The 23,692-nt window shown below is 42.2% G+C and overlaps 1 protein-coding gene across 4 annotated transcripts in view; it reads right to left on the bottom strand.

Annotated features, from left to right (window-relative positions):
* Positions 1-23,692, bottom strand: part of EXOC2 (exocyst complex component 2) — a 1,143,674-nt gene that overhangs the window by 923,891 nt on the left and 196,091 nt on the right. For 2 of the 4 annotated variants that reach the window (XM_086965054.1, XM_086965056.1), the window contains 3 exons: positions 12,424-12,583; positions 10,256-10,432; positions 3,385-3,511 (listed from right to left, as the gene is read on the bottom strand). In XM_086965054.1, coding sequence (XP_086821180.1) covers positions 3,385-3,511; positions 10,256-10,432; positions 12,424-12,553 — 434 coding nt within the window. In that variant the 5' untranslated portion in view covers positions 12,554-12,583. Of the gene's footprint in view, positions 1-3,384; positions 3,512-10,255; positions 10,433-12,423; positions 12,584-14,087; positions 14,112-17,103; positions 17,223-23,692 lie in introns of those variants that run through there. The other 2 variants (XM_086965057.1, XM_086965055.1) reach the window with 2 other exon arrangements.

Genomic DNA, 23,692 nt, shown 5'->3' on the forward strand with positions numbered 1-23,692 from the left:
ACAGACCCATATCTCTCCTGGACTCATTAATGAAAATTGCAGGGAGAGTGGTCTTGACCAAATTACAGCTATGGGCAGAGGAAAATGACATTTTAACACCTGTACAATATGGGTTTCGGGCAGGGATGGGTACAGTCGAACAGGTTTTAAATTTTGTATTGTTACAAGGGAAGTACACCAGAGCAAAAGAGGGTTGTCTCTATGCAATTTTTGTCGATCTCTCCTCCGCGTTTGACTGCGTAATACATACTAAACTGTGGGAGACACTAGAGGAGATGAATGTAGACCCAGCCATTGTTCTTTTTTTGAGACAACTATATTCAAACGCTACCGCCAAAGTAAGGTACGGTCTGGGGGGGGGGGGGAATGCACCAGGTCTTTCCGCATGCAGAAGGGGGTGAGACAAGGCTGCGTGCTGGCTCCATTCCTTTTCTCATTATATACCAACAGTTTAGAGAAGGAATTGGGAGCCAGCAATATTGATTCACCGAAGTTTGGAAATAGCCAGATTTTCTCTCTTTTGTATGCGGACGACGCCGTGTTAATGGCTAGAACGAAGGTTGGTGCCCAAAAGGCCCTAACCAAATACGTAGAATACATGGAGGTTAGGGGCCTTAAACTCAATGCTAAGAAGTCCTTCGTGATGTGTTGTGGTAAAGTTGGCGCCAGATGTAACCAACTTAATGTAGCAGGTCTCCAAGTACAATCTATAAAAACATTTCCATATTTGGGGGTCACAATTGAGGCATCCGGTGCTTGGGGCCCTGAGGTGAAAAATAGGACCTTAGCCTTTAAACTATCGATTGCAACCGTAAAGCATTTTGCAAGCAAATTGGGCAAAAACAACCTGAAATCATGCTCAACATATACGTGGCAAAATGCAGAAGCTTTGCTCTGTATGGAGCAGGGATATGGGGGTATCAGGATGTAACATCGCTCCAAATTGTCGAAAATAACTTTTTTAGATACCTTCTGGCCCTCCCGAAGAGCATATCTGTCTATAATTGCCACGCGGAATTAGGCATGGACCATTTAACAGACCTGATCAGAATCCAACCTATTCTGCTCTGGCGTAGAGTCTGGGCGACACCAGAACTAGGCCTAAATCAAGGAATAATCAGCGACGTTATGGCCCTCGACAACGCAAAACGCATTAAATGGCTTGAGTACGTTAGGAGAGTCCTAACTGACATCGACAGGCCAGAATGGTACTATAACCCCAAACAAATTGGGGAAATCCCAAAGAAAGCACTGAAAAAACTATGCATGGAGCACGTTAAAATACTAAGGTTTGGAAGCGAAGTCAGCAAAAAATCTGTGGCCGATCATCAGCTGCTGTTGACTACTTACAAAATACAACCATACCTAAACCTTGTGACTTTGGGGTTTGAACGTTTTGTCCTGACCAGATTTAGGTTTAATATTTTTCACCATTTAGTCTCATTTCCAGTTAAAAATGACTGGAACAGAACTCTGGCTGTCTGCCCATGTGACAACGCATCCTCCCAAACCACCTTCTACCTGGTTTTGTTCTGTAACTTGTATAACAAAGAACGTTCCAGATGGATAAAACAATATCTGAGAGGTGGGGCCTGGCGGCAGTGTAGGCCAGCGTATTTGAACTTGCAGCAACTGGGAAACCCTTCATGTATAATGACTATGACAATGTTTTTAAAAAGTGTTTTAAAACGACGGAATTTATTATGAATTACTAACTATTTGATTGAACCACTGTAACTGATTTAATACTCTTTTTAATCTAAACGTTATTTATGCTTGTTGGATTGTATAGATATTTTTATTTTTTATTTTTTTTATGAATTGCTTTTATGATTTTTAACATGTGAAAATCGAATAAAGCGTTGAAATTGACTTCCTGGTAGGAGTAAGTTAACGAATAGGACACTTAACATTGCAGTTTTCACACCACAATGCAATCACAATGCGGTTGTTACAAAGACCATGTGGTTACAACGCAGTGCCATTACAACGCAAGTCGTTACACCGACTTGTGCTAGATGGCGCGCTGACTTAGGAATAGTATGATTTACTATTCCAACTCCAGTGTGTGCAACACTAGGGAAGAGTTGGAATAGTAAATCATACTATTTCTTAGTTTAGAGCGCCATCTAGCGCAAGTGGTTGTAACGATTTGCGTAGTAATCGCACAGCGTTGTAACAACGCAGTCGTTGTAACGACCGCGTTATGATTGCATGGCGGTGTAAAATCTGCGATGTAAACGTTATTTCCCTAAATTAACACCTGAAAATACACTTGTGAATTTCTTTTTAAATCAATACTAAAAGATCATTTACATTCTCAGGAAACGAGCACTATTCAGATTGCATGGGGATCAGAAACGCAACACGGATAGAAAAACATGGGTTACAAACTCAATCCATTTCAGCAGTCAAAGGAAGATTACAATAACGAAATATTTCACTTCGTTTTTCACCCATTACTTCCAACAAATTTCCATTACTCTTCTAACTTCTACTACTCACCCGGCCTTCTTGCCCTTCTCCATTCTGTAAAACAGTTCCTTGAACTACGAATTAAGTTATTCATCACAAAAACGAACGGGCTTGAATTACAAACATTAACCACAGTCATTCTCAAACGACTGCCATTAATCAAGGTCAGCGGGCAATTAAGTTCATAAAACGTCACGCTGTTTAATTCAGTGTAAGCCAAGTCGAAAAGACATCGAGCCTTTACTCGTGTTTCCAAAGGATAAAGTGCCGACCCTAAAGATTTTATTTTAGTCACTAGGCGATCATAAAACCACGGTTTGTGTTAGAATGCCAAATGAACCCTCAGATGTTTTGTTTTAATGCTTGGCGCGCTCGCTGTAATTAGCAAAGCTCTCAATTAAGCAAGTGTAAAGTAACTTTCGTCAAAGGGCTACAAAAACATTTGACATGCTTGGCAAAATTCAAGCAGTAGGGGAAGTTCCATTTAATATGTTAATAGTGTTGGAATCGGCGTTTTCAGACACAGCACTGCAGACTGTTTTCTGGTGATATGAATCCCACACTCACTGGCGCCAACTTACCATCTCGTTCGATTGTACTACTCCCAACCCCTCCAAGCTTAAGCACCGCACAATACCCTGCACCTGGCGAGCAGTCTTAGTCTGAAATTTAAACAGACCTGTGTTTAGTAACGCAGTGGCACAGAAAACAGAATTGAAATAACGTGTACCATATGTTTTTCAACTGCAACGACTCTGTTGAGAGTCCCAGCACGGTGCCACTGGACAGCAATGGTGTTTATAGTCACCCCTTTGCCACTGCGTTCAACTTCATGGAGCCCTTTAAGCGGCGCAATAGATGAAACACAACATAACAAACAAGAGCATGACATCAGATGTGGCCACTTACTTGTCTATCTCGATACCAAGAGGATTAGCTGGACGTAGGGAGAGAGGGGAAATCCCTTTATTTCGGTCAGTACGCATGTCATAATAATTCATTTCCTCAACCCAGACAGCGGACTGATCCAAAATCCCTAGAAAAAAAACAATCACAATATAAGAGAGCGAATGAGTGGATGGTTGGTGTCCTTTGTACAACAGAATATAGCCACACATTTGATGGGCTTTGCAACTTATGGAGCATCTTCAGTTGGGATCTTTTGTGTCCCTTTGAGGTGGGGTCATGACTAACTGGCGCATAGTTGGCCCCCATCCTTAATGGCAAAGGGCTAAAAAACGAAGGAATGGAATGTGGTATAGCGTTAATATCTGTGGTGTAGATTAATTCAAGCACACCATCCATCACGTTTTGTACTAAGTGAGTCTCCCTTACTGGGAATGGTATGTCCACAATACGGGTACCGAGCTTGGTGCACCAATCACTTCACTGATAAGGTCCAACTAGGCCAAATACAGTCAAGGGAAGCTTATCTTTCCATTCAAGGTGGACGTCCTATAACAGTTCAGGTCGGATGATTCATTGTGGGACAAGGCCAGGTTTACTGTGGCAGGTCCATGTCTTTAAAGGTATAGATCAGATACATAATGATGGAAAGGAACGTAGACCAGAGTGATTACCCGTGGCTAAATGTTATTCAAGCATCAGCACCAAGAAACCTAGCTGGTATTGTGCATTATAGAAATATTGTGGTTAATAAATAATTCCATCACATTTTTCGCTTTCAACAGCATCCCAACTCACAGAAAAACAAAGCAGAAATTAGCCCGAGAAGAGGCACAGATTCATATTAGTACCAAGTGCTTCTTGAGACAGAGTATATAGACACCAACCTTCAGGCATATTACAAAACTTGGACATCAATAGAGAAAAGCAGCAAACATAAGACCGTCCCACCCTTCACGGACAAGGAGAGATGAGGGGAATTAATTCTATTCTGTGGCTGACAGTTGTTGTTAAGCGGGTCTTGTTGTGCTAAGGGTGATGGGTTTTATCTTGATATGGCGTTTATAGTGTGCCACTTTGTGTGAAGGAAGGTATCTGGTATCAGAGTGTATTGAACAAGCCATGTGTGCGTGCACTTACTTGAGTAATGATAGAACATATGATGAGAGTTTGTAATGGCAGAGCAAAGGTTTGGTTCCACTAAGGGACAGTTGGAGGGCTCATTAGGAGATTAGCTCAAGAATACATTTGTACGATACCCACTATAGATGAATGGAGAAGGGGACTAGGGGCCAGATGTAGGTAAGTAACATTTACCGATTCTTCATTACCGAAAATTACCGAATTTTACCGATTCGGTAATGAAGAATCGGTAAATGTGAGGGGTGGGTATGTAGGGAATCCAGATGTTCCCTTTTGCCGAATCGGCAAAAGTCGGTATTTACCGATTTGGTAAATACCGAATCGGTAAAGCCTATTGATTCCTATGGGCTTCAAAGCCCATAGGAATCAATAGGCTTTACCGATTCGGTATTTACCAAATCGGTAAATACCGAATTTCACAAGGGTGCAGGGGGTGTCACTTTGACACCCCCTGGCACCCCCTGAACAGGATTGGGTGCCATGTGGCAGGCATACAAGCCCTAGGGGCAGGTCTGCCTGCCACATGGCATAGGTGTGCATGCACACATGTGCATGCACACCGGAATCGGTATTTTACCATGAAGTTGGATTTCATGGTAAAATACCGAATCGTTAAGGCCTTTGGGACTCAGAAGAGTCCCACCTACATATGGAATTTACAGAATCGGTAAAATTACCAAATCGGTTTTGTACCGATTCGGTAATTTTACCGATTCTGTAAATGTAGATTTACCTGCATGTGGCCTTGTATTTAGGCCCCTACATACCGATTGGCCATTTACCGGTCGGTAACGGCCGAAATCGGCCGTTACCGGTCGGTAAATGGCCTGAAACGGCCACCTACATCGGGCCCTAGACCTCTACATGGCGGCAGAGCGAGTGACGTATAAATCAAGGGGATGCCCGAATAAGTTTAAAAGGGTTTGGTCAAAATGGAGGCAATACCATGGGCTAGATAGTGGACTTGGGGAGGGGGGCCCGTGAGTGGACCTGGGACAGGAGGAGGGGAGAGTAAAGCGTGAAAGCCATGCTAGGAATGGACATTGTTTATCAATTACGCTATGCATGCTTAAAGGTTTTTCTGGCCATTTGCTTACCAGGAAGGGGGGGGGGAGGGGGACGGCGGGAACTGTATGTGCCCTTACTGTGATTGTGATGTTAGACCTTGACTGAGCGGATGTTATACCACCTCTACATTCACATCTGAACTTGTTGGGGGGGGGTTCAACAAAATAAAAAAGCGGATGCCCAGCTGACTAATATGCCCACTAATTATACTGAGGCGGGGATGCACCGAGAGAGACCCGAAGGCTCGGTCGGACTGATTTATGGACTATGTATTGCTATGACATTGGGGGCTCCAAGCAGTGTATCCTGAATGTACTTGTTTTGCCTGAATAATGCTGCCACTGTCACCCTTTTCATGTCTGAGCATCTGCAATAAAAATGGTTTAAAAAAAAAAAGAATACATTTGTACCTGTACATAATTAATAAAACAGTTTGCATTTACCAGCCAGCAAATGGTCAATATTTACAGCTAGATTTGTTTTGTGAAAAAGAAAACATAAGACAAAAATAAGACCTTATTGTTGTCAGGAATCCTAGAGCAGGATTTTATTTTCGGAGAATTCAAGTGTTGATAGATCGAGGCACAGCATGCTCTTCCTATCCTGAGGTGAAAAAGAGAAGCTTGGACATTTTGGAAAGCATGTCGTCCGTACTGCTCAAACTTCTTGAAACCGACAGAAGTCAATTGCCTTCAATATGTGCACAATGAGGTAAAGCAATAAGAAACTCATGTGTGCCACACATTTTCAATAAACCTATAGGCATTTGCCCCATGAGCAAAGCAATAAAAAAAAGGTTTCAAATTAATGTTTGGTGGGTGGGGAGGAGAGGTAACTTAATACATCTAAAGAAGCTACGTTTTCATGAATCAGCCAAATACTATGATCACCGGACTTTAATTACATTAGAATTGGATTGAACGCATGTTTTCCGAAAACTTATTAGGACATATCAGGGCAAACAAAATGTATACAAGTCTATAGCTAGGAGTAAGTGTGCAAGTCATGAATGCAACATATGGCCCATACTCTGTAGGATAGCGACTTCAAGCATGTTCTGGATTTGGACTATGGAAGTTCACTCTTGAAAACCTAGGTTAAAAATATACCTTATGGTATTGGCATTCTCAAAATCGGATACAAAGAGAGGACTCTAATCGTGGCTGTGGACCCTTGAGGGCCAAAGGACTTTGTTGGAGTGAGCCTGCTTTTCGCCGCACCCGCTGCGCGGGTGCCGCTTCACTGGTTGAAACATCGGGGATTGTGTCAGCACTGTGGGCGCTGTGTCTCTGGGCGTTGGAAGGAGGCATAGACGGCGAGTGCGAGCGCTGTAGGGACTCCAACATCCAGGAGTCCCTGCGTGACCTCTAACACCTGGTCAGCGATCCCCAGCCCGGACCCGCCCACCAAGTTCACTATATAATTGTCACAAGCCCCCGCGGCGCGGGAGCGCCGGGAGAAGCCCGGGCAAAGGGCGGGCCGTCTGTGGCTGTCAGGGGCCGACCCGGGCCCACTCTCTTGCTCTCTACCTCCATTTTTTCTTTATTGACGACATGTCTGCTACTGCCACAGTTATAATTATTATGCAGGAAACTTGGGCAACGGAAACTTATCATCGCCTGGGTTATCTAAATTTCTCCATACCTGCGACCCACTCACAGAGGGGAAGGCCTATGGGGGGCCTGACCACTTGGGTCAAACAAGATGCTATGTATACCACGACGTACCTGGATTCCAATTCCAAGGATATTCTAATTGTTAAGCTCCAATCACCTGAGTTTGGGGATCTTTTATTATTTAATGTATATGCATGGGGCATCCCGGGAGGTAAACCCAAAGAGTCTGTTAAACAACTGGGTCAGTGCTTAAAATTATACAGGGGAAAAGCAAACATAGTGATAGGAGAAGATTTTAATTGCTCCTTCGAGCCGCTGGACCAATCTGATATTGACCTTACAGAGGCAGAGGATGATAGTTGGCAAATTCCTCCACTGAACATACCACCTATAAAGAAGTGGACCCAAGCAGCTATCCAGCTCAAGACTTTCAGTCTTGAGTATGGATTAAGAGCATTGAATGGTAGAACCAAAGGGGACAAGGACGGGAGTCCAACTTTCAACAATGGCATTCGCTCAAGCAGGATTGACTATATTTTTTTCAACCTGGAATCATGGTCAACCATCCGAGACATGAATATCATTAAAAGAATTGAGAGCGACCACAACCCACTTAGTCTAGAGTTTCAGCTTTTTAAAATAGGAGTTCCTAATTTAGATACATCCAATGGCGTGATCCTCGCAAATGACACAAGAAGGCTAAAATGGGCGGAATGCATTGATAATTACCAATGCATTCCTGAAATGGAAAAAATGGCGTCTAGTGCAACCAGTGAGTTACACTGTTGCATGTCTAGCAATGATTTTATGACCAGGGTGGTCCCTATCCACACAACTCTATTTTTAAATCTAAGTACATTTTTTATAAAAGAAAAAAGTGCTTGTCCACGCAAAAATAGGAAGCAACAGCAATCATGGTATGGCAAAAGCTGTAGAGTTGCATATAAATCTCTAGCAATGGCTGTGAAAACAAAGGATAAGCTCCAAATACGCGACGCGTCACTATAAAATGATCCAGCAGGAAGCAAAAAAACGCTGGGACAATAAATACTGGGAAGAACTATACGAGGCATGTAAGGCTAGAAATATGACAGGATTCTGGAATTTAGTGAAATGGGGGAAGGGATCCCACAGGTCACAGCCAGATAATTCTGTCCCACCCGAATTATGGGTCTCACACTTTAAATCTCAATTTGCAAACCCTCTTCGGGAGAGTGGGGACAGTCTAGACCCTATAACAAATCATGTAGTCTCTACCCCGCTAGTGTTCAGTCTGAGTGACATTGAACACGCCTTAAACACCATCCCGAGAGGAAGAGCCCCGGGTCCAGATATGATTCCGGCAGATCTCTTTCTCCATTCAAGAGAGGTATGGGTGCCATATATACAGCTGTTGGCTAATGCAATTTCCAGGGGCTCCCCGATACCAGATGTCTGGGGAGGAGCTGAAATTATCCCAATTTTCAAAAAAGGGGATCGTGCAGACCCTGCAAACTACAGGCCAATCAGCCTAATTGCATGTATCCAGAAGATGGTGGCAAGGCTTATATTACAAAGGATCCAGAATTGGGTTGATGATTCTGGGGTCATGTCCCCGCTACAGGCAGGCTTTCGCCCTTATACCAGTACCGTGGACCAAGTTTTTAGAATTTCCAACATATACTGGAAGTGGGTTATCCTTGGGTGAGGCACTCTCTACGCAGCCTTCGTCGATTTGAAATCGGCATTCGATTTAGTTCCACGCTCAAGGCTGTGGCAAGTGCTTCATGATCAAGGTATGCCACAAGAACTCCTCACCCTCCTAATCAAATTTCATAAAAATAACTACGCACAGGTGAGGTGGGACAATTATGGCCAGGTCACAGACAAATTTAACACAGAAAGAGCACGTTTTTGTCCCCACCCCCACAATAAAAACGTTTTCAACGACTTTGCTTCATTATCTCTCAAAGCAACAACTTCCCACCCTCCGATGAATAAACAAATATATCAGCCCTACTGCCACCACCTGCCCGCAGCCTCTGAAGCTTCCCTTCTCGGTAACACCCAAGGTCTGTGCTCTCCAATCTCAAAGGGAGGGAGTACGTGCTGACAGTGGCTGACTGTACTGCTGCCAGCACTGAGGGGAATCCTTTGTCAGCTGCCCTTCTGCAGCGATTGCAGTGACAGGAAACACAGTGGCTGGTGGCTCAGGAGCTCATCCTTACTTCTCTGCTATACTCAGGTCTGCTATGGTGGTCAGAGGCGAGCAGAGGAGACTGCGCTGTGTAATCCAGCATTCCACTTGACCCTTCAGGACTCGAGACCTGGGAAGGCGACAATTAGGCTCAACTGAACATCAGCATCAAACCAGTCTTTTGTAATACTCTGATATCAGGGCACTGATTAACTGGGTCCAAACCCCATATGTGGGATGTAGACGTCCAAAGTCATAGGAACAAAAACCGTAAAGTAGCTGAACCAATTCAATGGGTCTGTTAATTTGAACTCTCCTTTCCTACAAAGGTGCAGTAGCTGTTAAGTGGCTACACAAAATGCACACGTCGTTTTTAGCCTTTAAACTGAGAAGCAGGTCTACTTGCGTTAAAAGAAAACAACAGAAATATGTCTGATTAAAAGATAAAGTGACTTCAATCCATTCTAGGGTTTAAAGTTGATTGCATTCAATAACCACTGCAAAGTGCAAGCCCGATTTCTAAAATAGGTTTTACGTCGTAAACTTTTTTTCCCGATTCCCATCTGTTTAACAGAATGATTAGGTCTGTAAATAAAAAACAAAATCCATGTGCTAAGGAAAGGAACATGAGTAACAGTGCACAATGTCCGGTTTGGTCATTCGGCCATCATCGGAAGCCATGTCATGTACTCAACAATCAGATCCGGGAAATGCCATCCACAATAAGAGGATTGGAATTTGGTTTATCTGCATGCCCTCACTCAGGACTTCCACTAGCATTACTGCCTTTTCTGATCAGCCATCCCTTTAGTCCCAAATCAATGTCTTTCACGCAGACACACTGCTCATCGCAGAGAACATACAACATTACCTATCCGTTCAGGTTTCAGCAGTTTGAAAGAAACAGTAGATGTTCCTTTTCCTCCGGACTTTGTTGTGACGATGATGTCCCCTTTATCATTTTTAGCTTGTCCGACCCGGCAGACAATCTTACTGGCAGACATCCATTCTGCAGTCAGTAAGCAGTTGTGTCCACAAATTGTTAAACCTGAAAAGCAAGCATGAGCATGGTGAAGTGATAGAGTAAAGGAGCAGGAATTAGACATCAAAACTACTTTATCTGGGAATCAAACAAAAAATAGTTCAAGACAGCTGGACAATAACAATATTACGAGGATGCTCCATAAAGCTGTGAAATGCGAAAGGAAAATATGTAAAGGTACTTTACGTTACAGCTTGACCACAATAAGACATAACAAGACTACAGTAGCACAATATCAACAAGTCAGAAATTAAACTGTCATGGCAACAGTTACGTTTTCACAGCAGCAATCTTCTTACCATAAGAAGAATGTGAGTTGGAAAAGTATAGGGTCTGATTCCGATCTTGGAGGACAGGGCTACTCCGCCACAAACGTGCCGGATAGCCCCTAAGCCATATTATAATTCCTTTATATCTAATGAAACTTGTAATAAAGCGGGCGGAACATCTGTCACGTTTGAGACGGAATATCCCATCCCCCAAGAGAGTAAATCGGGCCTTAAGTTTCCACATAGTAGGTTCAAATTTGTGCCATATTTTCTCTTCTTTCAACATTACTTTCTTTCTCTTGTTGTACTTCAGACTTTGCACTTCACTTGCTCATAGTACAAGAACAGAGTGCTTTTGCCAGGATTCAAACAATAGTATGGTGAGCAAAAGGTGCTAAACTGGCATTGCTAGTGAAGAGGAGATACTGTGGGCATCACTGGCATCAAACTTATCTGTTCAGGTTAACTTAACAGTCTGTCTCGTTCTCTAAACTGAAACCTTACTTCTGCCTCCTCCCATACCTAGGCACAGAAAGGCTAAAACATCTGCCAGTATGCCCAGAATTTAGAACACTGGTGTCCTGGATATGCACCGCACGCGGTAAAGATGCATACATTGTTAAGCTTTCGTTGTAATTGCATGCATGTTTCAGACCACGTTGTAATTGCCGTTTCCCTTCGGAACGTACTGAATGGCTCCTTTTTCTTCCAATACTCTCAGATGTACAATCATTTCAACAAGGGTCTGTTTACTCCATCCATTCCTACATCTCCCACAATCTTTAGCATTCTCTCACTTTACTCATTTCTATTGGCTATGTGTTCGTTGAGTTTGCTCTTAACTTTGTGTGGTTAGTATACTTATGTTGTTGGATAACTTTGTTACAAACATTATTGTTCTTTGAGTCACCATGTAGGGTATGGTTGTATGATATAACCACACATGCCTAAACAACGCGGTCTGAACCACAACCGGGTCTTTATCACTTATGCCTTTTCAACGAATTTCGCTGTAAAGGCATGGTTGGTAAAGGGATATGCATGGTAAAGTGCATACCCTGGACCCGCCCTGTGCCCTGAAAGCAGATACTCCAGCCCTGCAATCCACCCATCTCTAAAAACTACACTGACTATCCACATTGAGCCCTAAAACTGGGCAGCCTGCCCAAAAAACAACCTCGACCCCAGCCCTCCAGCCCTGGAAACTAATACCCAGATCTGAAAACTGCCCCCCCAACTTGAGTCCTAAAACCCAGCCCTCAGCCTTTAAAAAGCGACCCCATCCCCCTGCCCTGAGCCCTAAAACCCAGCCCGCCCAAAAAACAACCCCTACCCAAGCCATTGTGCCCTGAGCCCTAAAACTGATGCCTAGCTCAGAAAACTGCCCCCCCTCCCCAAGCATGGCCGCAGCCCCACTTACCGGGAAGTGGTTCCAGTCCTTCATCTCCTGATCATTCCGGTTCCTCTCACCGCCCATCCGCAAATCTGGATCGCTGACTGCCTTAATCACGCATATGCATGGTTCAGGCAAGCGTTTTTCCAATTGCACTGAAATGGCACGCGTGGCTCAGTCTGTCTTAAATGCCGTTTCCCGTATGGTATATAGAACTTGTTTAGATATCTGTACATATACTCATTTCCATAGTGCTCTTCAAATAGTCTGTATTCAGTAAAAGAAGAAGAAACCTAAGTCTAACTGTACTAATCATTTTTCCAAACATACTTTACCTATGAGATCTGCTGACCCAGTGCCCAAGTTCTCGCCTCGAATGGTAACCTTTGTCCATGAAATGCCCTCGTTGGGGGAGATACCAGTCACTAGTGGAGGTAGCCGGCCACGAGACATGGCGGTTGTCATGATTTTCTGTTTTCCAATCCCTTAACCAATCTGTGATAAACAAATGTAATAGAGATCAGACGACATATATTACAAATGAAGACAAAACAGGCCAGAACAATAAAAACTGAGCTTTCAACATTAAAAATACTAGGAGGAAAGTCAACAAGCAATGTATACCAGAATAGGTCAGATCCACAAGAAATATTAGGAAACAGCTAGAAGCATAAAGATGCAAGTCATACATAAAACATGCAGTACTTACATAAATGATCTGTGAGTATCTGTAAGCCAGAGACCAGGGCCGAAAATAAAACAGGCACGGGGGTAAATAATTGATCTCTTTAGAGTATCTGTAAGCTAGGGAACAGAGCAGCAAAAGGATTGAATGCAGACTAGGAAGTAAGGATAAATGAAAGAAAACCTGGATGGCTGCAGGCTTTAAAAGGCAGGAAGAATGCATAGGTGGCTCGAGTGATACCTTAGGCTCATGATTTGTGAGATTATATCCTAAAAGGATGATGGGTCGAGAATCAGCTATGATGGAAGCATAAAAAAAGTACTTGGGTGCCTGGTTGTAACTTGTAGCAGGGTCAAACTCAAAGAGTATCTAGAGCGGGTAGGAGAAAATAAGTTGTGGTGCTAAGGAAGAAGCATAGAAGGTGGGATTGGAGGCCTTTACAGGGAAGTGGACAGTTGACAAGCCTTACAAAGTTATGGGCTGCGAGTGAAAGGAAGTAGTTTGGGTGCAACTCACTGAGAAAATTCTAAAAAGTGTGGAAAACCTAAGGTAATCTCAGCCTCTGGACAGAATTCCAACCGAATTGTTTTGCTTACTGTCCCAGTTAAACAGATACGGACCTTAAGCAATACAGCAATGGTACTCTGCAAAAAGAAATAGCCCAGCCCAAACGAACACATTACATACTATGCATTCCCATGTGAACCGGACCAAAAGCAACCCACGACCAGGATGTGCCTTGTTGGGCCTCCTCAGTGAGTTGCAGTTTAATTACAATGGCGTAGAGAGCAGAACACCCACATGTGGGCATACGCGTCACATTTGCCATGAAAGTAGGCTTTGCAACTTAGTGCTCCACACATAGAAATAAAAAGAATGTAGTGCTGCAGTCCAGATGTGTTAATAAGCTTTTGGCTCTTCAAATTGTTGTTGGATGATAAGTGATTCTTGATATTGATGCGGTTTATCACTGTCAGAGTGTGCTATTCTTAAGCTGTAAGAAATTCCAGTGAACTTAGTTCCCATTGCTAAAAAGTGCTCACAACAGTACATCGCTAATTTTTATCGTGAAGTAGAAACTCAATCCTCCATGACTTTATTGTTGCTAACTTGTGTAATATTGAGTTGAGTAACAACAACACCCACTGATGCAGTCCTGCGAAATGCTGATTGTCTTCGCACTGTAGGACTAAACAGGGTGAAATTTTTAGTGTAAGGTTTTGGAAAGATTGACATGGTAAATCAAGTCTCTAAATTGTCAGAATTAAGGGTTATGTTGATGCAAAGAGAAGCACTTATTATTTGAAAAGTTACATTTGGTGCTTTTGTTGTGTTTGGGTCTGTCCATATAGTATTTCAGCACCAATATACTGAAGCTGTCGTTGGCACAGATATCCATTTATACTTCAGTTTTGATGAAATGTGGGTCACGTGATTTGGTTAACTCCGCACAGAATGAATCAAACAATATAAGAAACAGGGAACTGTACATCCTTCCATGGGCTTTGAGAAAATGAGGACAGGTTTGTGAGATTTCCCAAACATCAAACTCTTCAGCAGACCAGGTTAAAACATCAAGAAACGTTGCCTTTATGACACACAGCAGCAGCTCTGACATGGAAGTGAGTAATGATACCTGCCACCTAGAGTACATGCATTGTTACTGCCTAGCTGTGTTCAAAGGAAGGCAATTGAGAAAGGATAGTGCAACAATTTATAAACCAATACTGCCACATCTGGTGGCGAACATCCCAGTTTCAGTATAGCAGAAAACAGCTAAAGGTGCCAACAGAGGAAAGCCAATCTGGATAGTCTCGAGACTGATCCTGCAAGAAACAGTGACAGGGAGCAGTTGTGGTAAGTCTGATGAGTTGGAGTGAAAATGGATCCTAAGGAGTGCAGTACGAATTCTGGGCAGGGAGTAAAGAAGCCTGGAAGAACAGATGGTTTCTGATTTCCCAATAGAGGGGGTTTTCTAAGCTCTTCCACAGACCTGGGGTTCTTGCCTGGCCTGGAGTGTAAGAAACAGAGAAAACAAACTCAAGCATCACCTTAGATAAACATAATCAACCGACAACAGTCATGTTACATGGTTTTGTTTTAGAAAATCTCTTTTGCATTGTTTTTGTGGGCGTGCGTGGGTTGGAGCAGTTTGTGTGGGTTGCATACCATAGCTGATAAATTCTTGTGTTTTTTTCACATTTGGTCCAGAACTATAACTCAGGTTTTATCATTCCATGAAACTGCCTCCTCCCCCCAAAAAAGCCTCCAGTTTGGGTTAATCATGGTAAGTGATGTGCACATCTATCAAGTGGAAGCCCAAAAAAAAACCTGCCATTCCAAAAGTTCATTTCCCATCTTCTCGCGTAGGATTCTTTGCTCCTTGATACAGATTAAAACCACACTAAATGGAATTACACCAAACTTGACATATAAGTAGAACTTTACGCAAGGCAGTGGGCTTGGCTTGCTTTGGTGTAAATTCATTCAATTATGTCCAAAACATTAGCAGTGAAAAAGTGTGCCAGACATGGCATAAAGAGGTTACATTTTTAGGAATAGCTGTCTGTGGGCTGCAAACCTGGTGCAAACTTCATGGCCAAGGCACTGCAGACACACAACAAGCTTTAAGTATTCATAAGGGACCATTTGCGGATTCAGCAAATCTGAAACAAGGTTGGCAGACCCTGCAGAAGGTCCACCATAAATAAGCCCATGAGCCGGTAAAGGTTTTCAAATCTCATCAAAGGATCTGCAAAAAAAAAAAAACTAGAGTGTCGTGGATGACTCTTATCATACAGAGTACTTGAAAAATTGTATGTTAAATAAAGGTTTATATGGGGTTCACAGTTAGATTCAGAACTTCCCTGGCGTTTGAGACATTTCACATTGTTTTATAATCTACAATGTAGGGGTGACCGCTTACATGCTTAAAATCACAGTGAGATTTTAATCATGGGTCTAAAATTTTATGCCATTCTGTTAATCTTTGGATAGTTAAGGAGGTAGGTCCCGGGACGTAGGGTCAGCTGGACCATATAATTGTTTTGAAAGAACAAGATGCCAGCCCCACCACTTTTCAAATGCTCATAAATCCGAGCCTACAAATCGAACTAGATTCCAGATTTATACGGTATATTTTATTTATACCCTTTACTTAGAAGTTTTCTTTTTCTTTTCTTCAACACACCTTACAGAACTCCATTGATTGAGCCCTGATGAGAGTCCGTGTACTTTGTCCATGGATTCGAAACGCGTCGGCAGAATAGAAAGAAACATGAAATATTCAGGATTGATTTCTGAGTCTGATTAATGTCCCAAATTAATCTGTGTTCTTCGATTTTCTTCTTTGAACGTGTCTCTATCATTGAGTTGAAATATTGACTGTTTTGAATATGTGTAAAGATCTATTGGTTGCTAGTGCTCAATAAGAAAAGGAAGATTTATTGTTTGCTAGTGTTCAATAAGAAAAGGTGTACAATATTACTTGCGTTTGTTGAAATAATCCATTTAGGGATTTGTGATTTTTTGTATTGGTACATGTTGATTGTTACATGTTGAGTGTCTTTCTCAGACATATGATTTCTGTTTTTAAATGTTGAAAACTTCTAAGTAAAGGGTATAAATAAAATATACCGTACAAATCTGGAATCTAGTTCGATTTGTAGGCTCGGATTTATGAGCATTTGAAAAGTGGTGGGGTTGGCATCTTGTTCTTTCAATTCTGTTAATCTTGGCAGGGTATGCCCAGACGTGGGTCCCTTGCTCACTTCGCCACTGGATTCACGCTAGCCTGGATAATGAAGGGTGTTATCCCAAAACCAGTCCCAGGATGCTTGTTCCGGTCCATGGAAGACCTGGCTTGGCAGATCAGGCTGGACTGGTCCCATGAGGAACAGGGTCAAGACTGATTTGCATATGGCTGGGTCTGAACTGGAGTGGCGAAGTGAGCTAAAGAACGATGATGGATGCAACCCAGATCTGTGACTGGGGGTGAGTGTCTGAGAGGTTTCAGTGCTCCGTCCATCATCTCTTCTACTTATTCTCTTAATCTCAGCAAGGTGGGTAGTGTAATTTACAAAATGACAGAGGGTTGTCTACTGCACCTTGCCAAAGGTGGTTATCATTGAGTAATGCATACATTACAACCTTTGTCTTGTGACTTTTTTCCTTGGTGGTTCAATGAAGGTGAACAGCTTTTGACTGGTGGTCAAACTTCAAAGGTATTTGAACCCATTAAAACCTACAGAGGCTATTTGTTTCTTAAGCAACAGAATAAAAGTAAAAAGAGATTGACATTCTCTAAATGTGGGTGAATAACATATACAACCTTCCACAATGACTTAGTCCATTCCCTCAATATTGTTTCCAAAATATTCTTTAATCTTCATAGGAATATCATAAACACAGCCAACGCGTTTCATTCACCACCTGTAGACTTTATCAGTGCTGTGAAACATACAAAAACATATAGTGTATAGTACAACATACATATAAAAGTTACACTACAACATATATAAAAACTGAAAAAACAATATTAAAAATCCCAAAGTGGGACAGTATCAGTTTACCAATGAAAGTACAAACAGGGACAACGTACATGAATTCAACCAGGGTAATGAGAAAAGAGATAAATATATGTTATCTATCTAGAATGGCTAAATACAGGGACAGGAGGGAAGAATTTGCACAAAATGTATTTTCCTTACAGAAACCGCAAGGCAGTAATCCAAATGGCTTGGGTACAGCAGAGGGGTTGAAGGCAAAATTCTAGAAACTTGAAAGCTTGAAGAAGCAAGAACTGGCTCGGTGGTGGGATGGCATCACTCTACAACAAGACCTAGATAATGACAGGGTACCGAGGGGGTTAAGGATAATAATATTCCCTACGTTTGAGGACTTAGATGAAGATTTACTTAAGGAGTGGGAAGGGAACCTCTTGGGTTCTTCAATCACAATGATGAAAATCTTGACTAGACATGCCAAAAAAAAGGCGGTCAACTTACAAATTGAAATAGACAAAATAGCAAAGGAAATTGAGGCAAGCATATTGAGAGATGTAGTGAAGAAGAATTATAACATTTTGGAAAGAGTGATAGAGGAATATCAAATATACCAGCGAGATAAGAAAGCTAAAAAGATCAGAAGTGATTAGACGCATAACAGAGTGGGACGGGTCTAAACCTTTGCCAAAAAAAATGATAAAATTAAAGTGTCAGAAAATGCCGAGAGGGGGCGGGCGGACACTTTAGAGTCTAAATCTAGAAGTAGCAGCTCCTTTACATCTACGGGAAGCATGCCCATAGGGCATAGAAACCCAAATACCCCTCAACCGCAGACCCAACAGTTTTTTTATTGGAAATGGAAAGATTACGACTCAGCAACAAACAGCCACGGAGAGACCCAAAACACGGAAGGGAGGCAGGAGGTGGGTCAAGACGCAAAGATGTTCCGGGACTAACAGTGCAGTTATGGTCCCGCAAAGTTTAGTAGATATTGCCAGCACATCTACTGGGTTCTTAGATGACAAACATGTAATTCCAGAGCCCATGCATGCAAATACAACACACGGTGATTTGGTTACTGTGAACCTTTCCGACTATGTACCTAATGAAGATGAATGTTCAGTTCTGAAAAAGGGTTTGGGCTTTTGTCGCACCCAGATTGGAAACATTGTTGATGTCACTGTTAATTTATATAAATTTACATGATTGCTGAAATTAAAGAACCACTTTCATGCAAATCCAAAGCAAAATGTTCCTTCAATGAAAACATTTATGGCCTCAGAATACACAGTATGTGATCTAGAAAATATACAATTACTTATGTCCATCTCAGAGGAGGGTGCTACCCCCTTAGAACAACTGCCTGAGGAATTGGGGATTATAGCCAAACCCGATATAGACAGTGGATTAAAATCGAAATCCAAATTCACGCCCCATATGACCCACCTGAACATCGATCTATTTAAAAACAGGGTGTCAGGTTTCTGAACGTAACCTTGATCCACTATTGCGTACCTACATTAAATTCGGGGGACATTCGGGACTCCAGATAAACTGGGAAAAATCATCCGTCTTCCCTCTAACAGATACCACCCTGCCACATGCGATGGAATACCCATTGGAGTGGCAGACGGATCCCATGCGCTACTTAGGGATATGGTTTCACAGAGACCCGGAAGTAGTCATAAGAACGAATTACGGCAGGGTCATCGACGCACTGGAGGACAAAGTTAAAAGATGGATACAGCTCCCCTTATCGCTGGCTGACCGGATAGCGATAGCAAAAATGGTTATACTTCCCAAACTCTTATACCTATTCAATAACATTCCCATTCAACCACCCAGGGAAGTCTTCAAGCGAATAACAACAATGGTTTTGAAACTAATATGGACGGGTAAACAAGCTCGAATTACCTTAGCTACACTGACATTACCTTATTCCAAAGGAGGATGGGGAGTACCAGACTTTTTGCTATACTACTTATGTGCCCAAGCCCAATTTGCAGCCTTCTGGTACCATAAAATTCTGTACCTGACCCACGCAGCTGTCGAAGAAGGCGACGCTCTGCCAGTGCCTCTGGACTCTATTATCACGCAAAACAGGCCACTGCTACACAAGACATAAACACTATTGATACTACCAATGCAGCATGGCGACAACTAGGTCAACTTGCACACAAACTGCCACTTTACGCGCCAGCTTTACCATTACACCAATACCCCAGCTTATCGGTAACGGGCGAAGATGTAGGAATGGGACTCCTGAGACAAGTGGGACTAGTGACGATGGGAGACTTATATTGCGATGGTGTATTCTTAACAGAGCTTGACCTTGCATGCATACAAAATCCAACTCTGTTATTCAAGTTTACTTTCCACAGGCTACGGGAAGCGATCAAACAACTTTACCCTGACTTCCCTAATGAACCACCGTCACTGGACACACTACAACTCATCCTGACTTCGCACAACACCACACACTTGGTCTCACGTCTCTATACAATGTCACAAGCTGAAATAGGCTGTAAGGCAGCCAAAGCGCAGGAAAGATGGAACATGGTGCTAGAGTCTCCAATTACGGAGAAAGACTGGGAGACTGCTTCCACACTGACTAAAATGCTTACACCTAATGGCAATCTTCGTATCATGCATTTTAAGTATCTCCACCAAATATACTACACTCCTGTACAGTTGCACAAGTATGGTTTGCGTGTGGAGGCACGATGAAAAAGATGTGGCTCCAGCCAGGCTGACTTTATTCACTTGGCATGGTACTGTGCGAAAATACAGGCTTACTAGGTGGATGTCATGACTACACTGTCTGAAATGGTAAACATGAATATTGAATGTACTATTCGTGGGTGTCTCCTTGGGGTCTTGGAGGGTGTAAAGGCTGCAAAACGTAAGTTCTGCGCGGTGGCCTTACTCTTGGCTAAACGTAGAATTTCCATATGTTGGGACAGTAAAAATGTGCCATCGGTCAAACAATGGTTGAGTGATATGTCTCACTGCCAGGACACATTGAGGACATTCAAAGAAGAACTGCCGGCTAGGTCCAGACCCAATGACTACTGGATGTATTTAACGGATTATCTGAACAGCCACGCTGTTGACTAAGACACCTCAGAGACTGCTACACCGCATAACTATTCCATTTGTTGTTGTGATAACTGTACACAGGCATCAAATGTATATTAATGTTGTATATCCGATTGGACGATGAATGCAGTAGTGGGATGGTCCGTTTTGGTTTACGTTTATTGACGAAACTGCTATATTACTGTTCAAGTTCAAGTTCAAAAGACCTTTATTCGAATTCCTTAAAATTCATAAAAGTACCGAACATAATTCATCAACAAAAATAAAGTAATTAAACATACAAATAGTAATTAAAAATCAATATACATATGACGTACCCTTTTATGCAGTGACAATACAATGTGTTTTAAAAACAATATGCTAATTTCCATAGTAATGTTAACAAAGCTGATTTATCATACTCATGGGTTTTCCATCGTTTTGCGTGCTCGTATAGCCAGTCTTAAAAAAGAACTGACACGAAAAGTCAGTTCATCACTATCCAAGGCAATTAACATGTTATATGAGTCTTGAAGAGTCAGTGGTCTGGATTTTTTAAAATACGGAGTTAAAAACCATTTGATATACACAGAATAAAATTTACAGAAAAATAAAAAGTGCAAATCATCCTGAGTGCTCACGCCATCACAGGGACATGAGGTAGAATCAACACTGTGACAATGTCCTAGTGGAAATGACAACATAAATTTTACTGTTCCTGCCCTTAAACGAAACAACAATGATCTCTCCCAGCTAGTCATAGGCAGCGAGAGATAGGGCGGCAAAGTCGGTCCACACAAACCATTGCCTATATATTTCGTTACAGTTGATTTTTGTGATTCGCTTCTGAGCCTTTCATTGTTGTAAAGTGCATATAGTGCGTTCTTAACCTGAACTTTGTCCTGCAGTTCTATAGTTGTGGGATCATTAAACAAAGTTCCTCTGCCAACTTCATTCAAAGATTTTAAAACTTCAGACAACCATGGAATTCTCATTCCATGGTCGCTACTTAGACAGTCCTTTATAATATTCTGAGTAAGAGCAGCAGCTTCATTCTGCCAGATTCTGATCCAAAAGAGTGCCGGTCTTGCTCTAATAAAATCACTAATATATGGAGTGTTTAGTTCACTATGACAGATGAAGGTTGATGAGGAGATTGGTACACCCAACACTTTCCTGCAGAAGCGATTCTCCTCACTTTGGATGCATGGACTGTTTCTTGATCCCCATACCTCCGCTCCATACGTGGCAACAGGTGCGCACTGTAATTTAAAAATCTTTAAAATAGCCCTAGTGGCACCTATTTTCTTTGGGCGCGGGAGACTTAGAACAGAGTTGTTGGCTTTCGAGAACTTGCTCGTGGCGTGGGCCATATGCCCACTCCACGAGCCGTTCGCAGCGAAAACCAACCCTAAATATGGGAATTTAGGGACAGATATCAATTTATCTGTGCCTAACTGGATGGTATTAAGTTTCTTTTTGCCAGGGCCACAGGACATAATAAAAGATTTTTTAAAATTGACCTTTAAATCCAGATCCTCCATGAACTTAACAAAACTATGTACAAGCAGACGAAGGGCATTAGGAGTGCGGGCCATTAGCACCGCATCGTCTGCATATAAAAGTACTGGAAGTGGTTTCCCTGAAACAAATGGGACATCTGTGGTAACTTTTTTCAGACAGGTGGATAAGCCATTAATATAAATGATGAACAACAGGGGTGCTAAAACGCACCCCTGTCTCACCCCCCTTCCTATCTCAATGGCTCCTGATACCTCTCCGCCCATCCCGATACGTACCCGTGCTTTCAGGTCCGTATGGAGATAGGCTAGGAAATTTACCAGAGTGTCATCAAGACCATTAGTTGAGAGAATGGACCAAAGCTTTGATCTATTAACAGGATCAAAGGCGGACGAGAGGTCCATAAATGCAAGGTAAGTGGGGGAGGAGCGGGCAACACTATATTTGTCAATTATCAATTTTAAGTTTAGGCATTGCTCCACTGTTCCTACCCCACTACGGAACCCCATCTGACATGGATCTAAAAAGTCAGTGTCATTCGCCCAGTCCAGTATTCTATGAAAGATTATACGACCCAATACTTTCAAAGTATTATCCAAAAGGGAGATAGGGCGATAGTTCGCTGGATCAGACCTATCTCCCTTTTTGTAGATAGGGACAATAATACTGGTGGCCCAAGTAGTTGGCATGGCTGTTTTTGGTAAACTGTTAAAAACATTAAGAAATATGGGTGTCCACAAATCAACATCATGTTTAATGATGTCAATAGGGAGACCATCTGGTCCGGGTGCTTTATTTCCCAGACTCTCTTTTATGGCTATTCTAATTTCATGCTCTAAAATTAATAGACCCCCTGATTGGTCAGAAATAGATGGAGAATACTCCTCTTTAGGGGCTGCATAGATGTTAGAAAAATGGGTCTCCCATGCAGCACTTGTTATGTTACAACTGATTTGGGTGAGTTTCTTTCCCATTTCCCGTGTTTTTCTAACAGATGACCAGAATGGGCCGCTACCACCCAAGTTTGCGCTGATTACCAAAGAGTCCCATTGGTCGGAAAGTAAATTAGCCTTCCGTTCTGATATTGTAGCTTTGTACTGTTTCCTAGCTAACTGAACGGTTGTTTTACACCTAGGTTTCATGGAGAGAGCCTTTCTTAGTTCTCTATTTGCCAGGGAACATGCTGAATCGAACCATCTTGGCTCTTTACCTTCTATGGGTAGTGGAACAGACAAAAGGGTTTTGATGGCTGAACACAAGGATTCAAAATCAGCAATTAATTGATCATAATTATTACTTAAGACTTTACAAGAGTCAATCAAATGTGGAAATAGCAATTGTACATTTGTTAAAATAGCCTCACAATTCACCCCCCTCCATTTTAACCGCAGGCCATCAATTGATGGGGTAATGTCCCTTGCACCATTTAAGTTTTCGAAAATCGGGCTTGGGGCAAGATCCAAAATTACAACCAATGGATTGTGATCGCTAAAGGGTGTTTGTAAAACAGAAGTTTCCACTATACAATCTATTAACAGTGGTGACATAAAAACGTAATCAATAGTGGAACTACTGTTCCCACCAATATATGTAGGAGCGTGATGGGAGTCATAATTATGTCCTACACTCAAAGCATCATCTAAGTCAAATTCAGTGAGTAGTTTGGATAGTTCAAAACCCCTACGCTCTGCTGGGTCTAAATAAACGTGATTAACAGATCCAGCACTCCCTGCTAATTTTGCGTTAAAATCACCCCCTATTAATATACATGACTTTTTGTCTACTGCAAGGGAACATTCCAGATTTCTTAAAACA

Source organism: Lissotriton vulgaris, chromosome 4_1 (assembly GCF_964263255.1).
Source record: "Lissotriton vulgaris chromosome 4_1, aLisVul1.2, whole genome shotgun sequence".
NCBI classification, from domain to species: Eukaryota; Metazoa; Chordata; class Amphibia; order Caudata; family Salamandridae; genus Lissotriton; species Lissotriton vulgaris.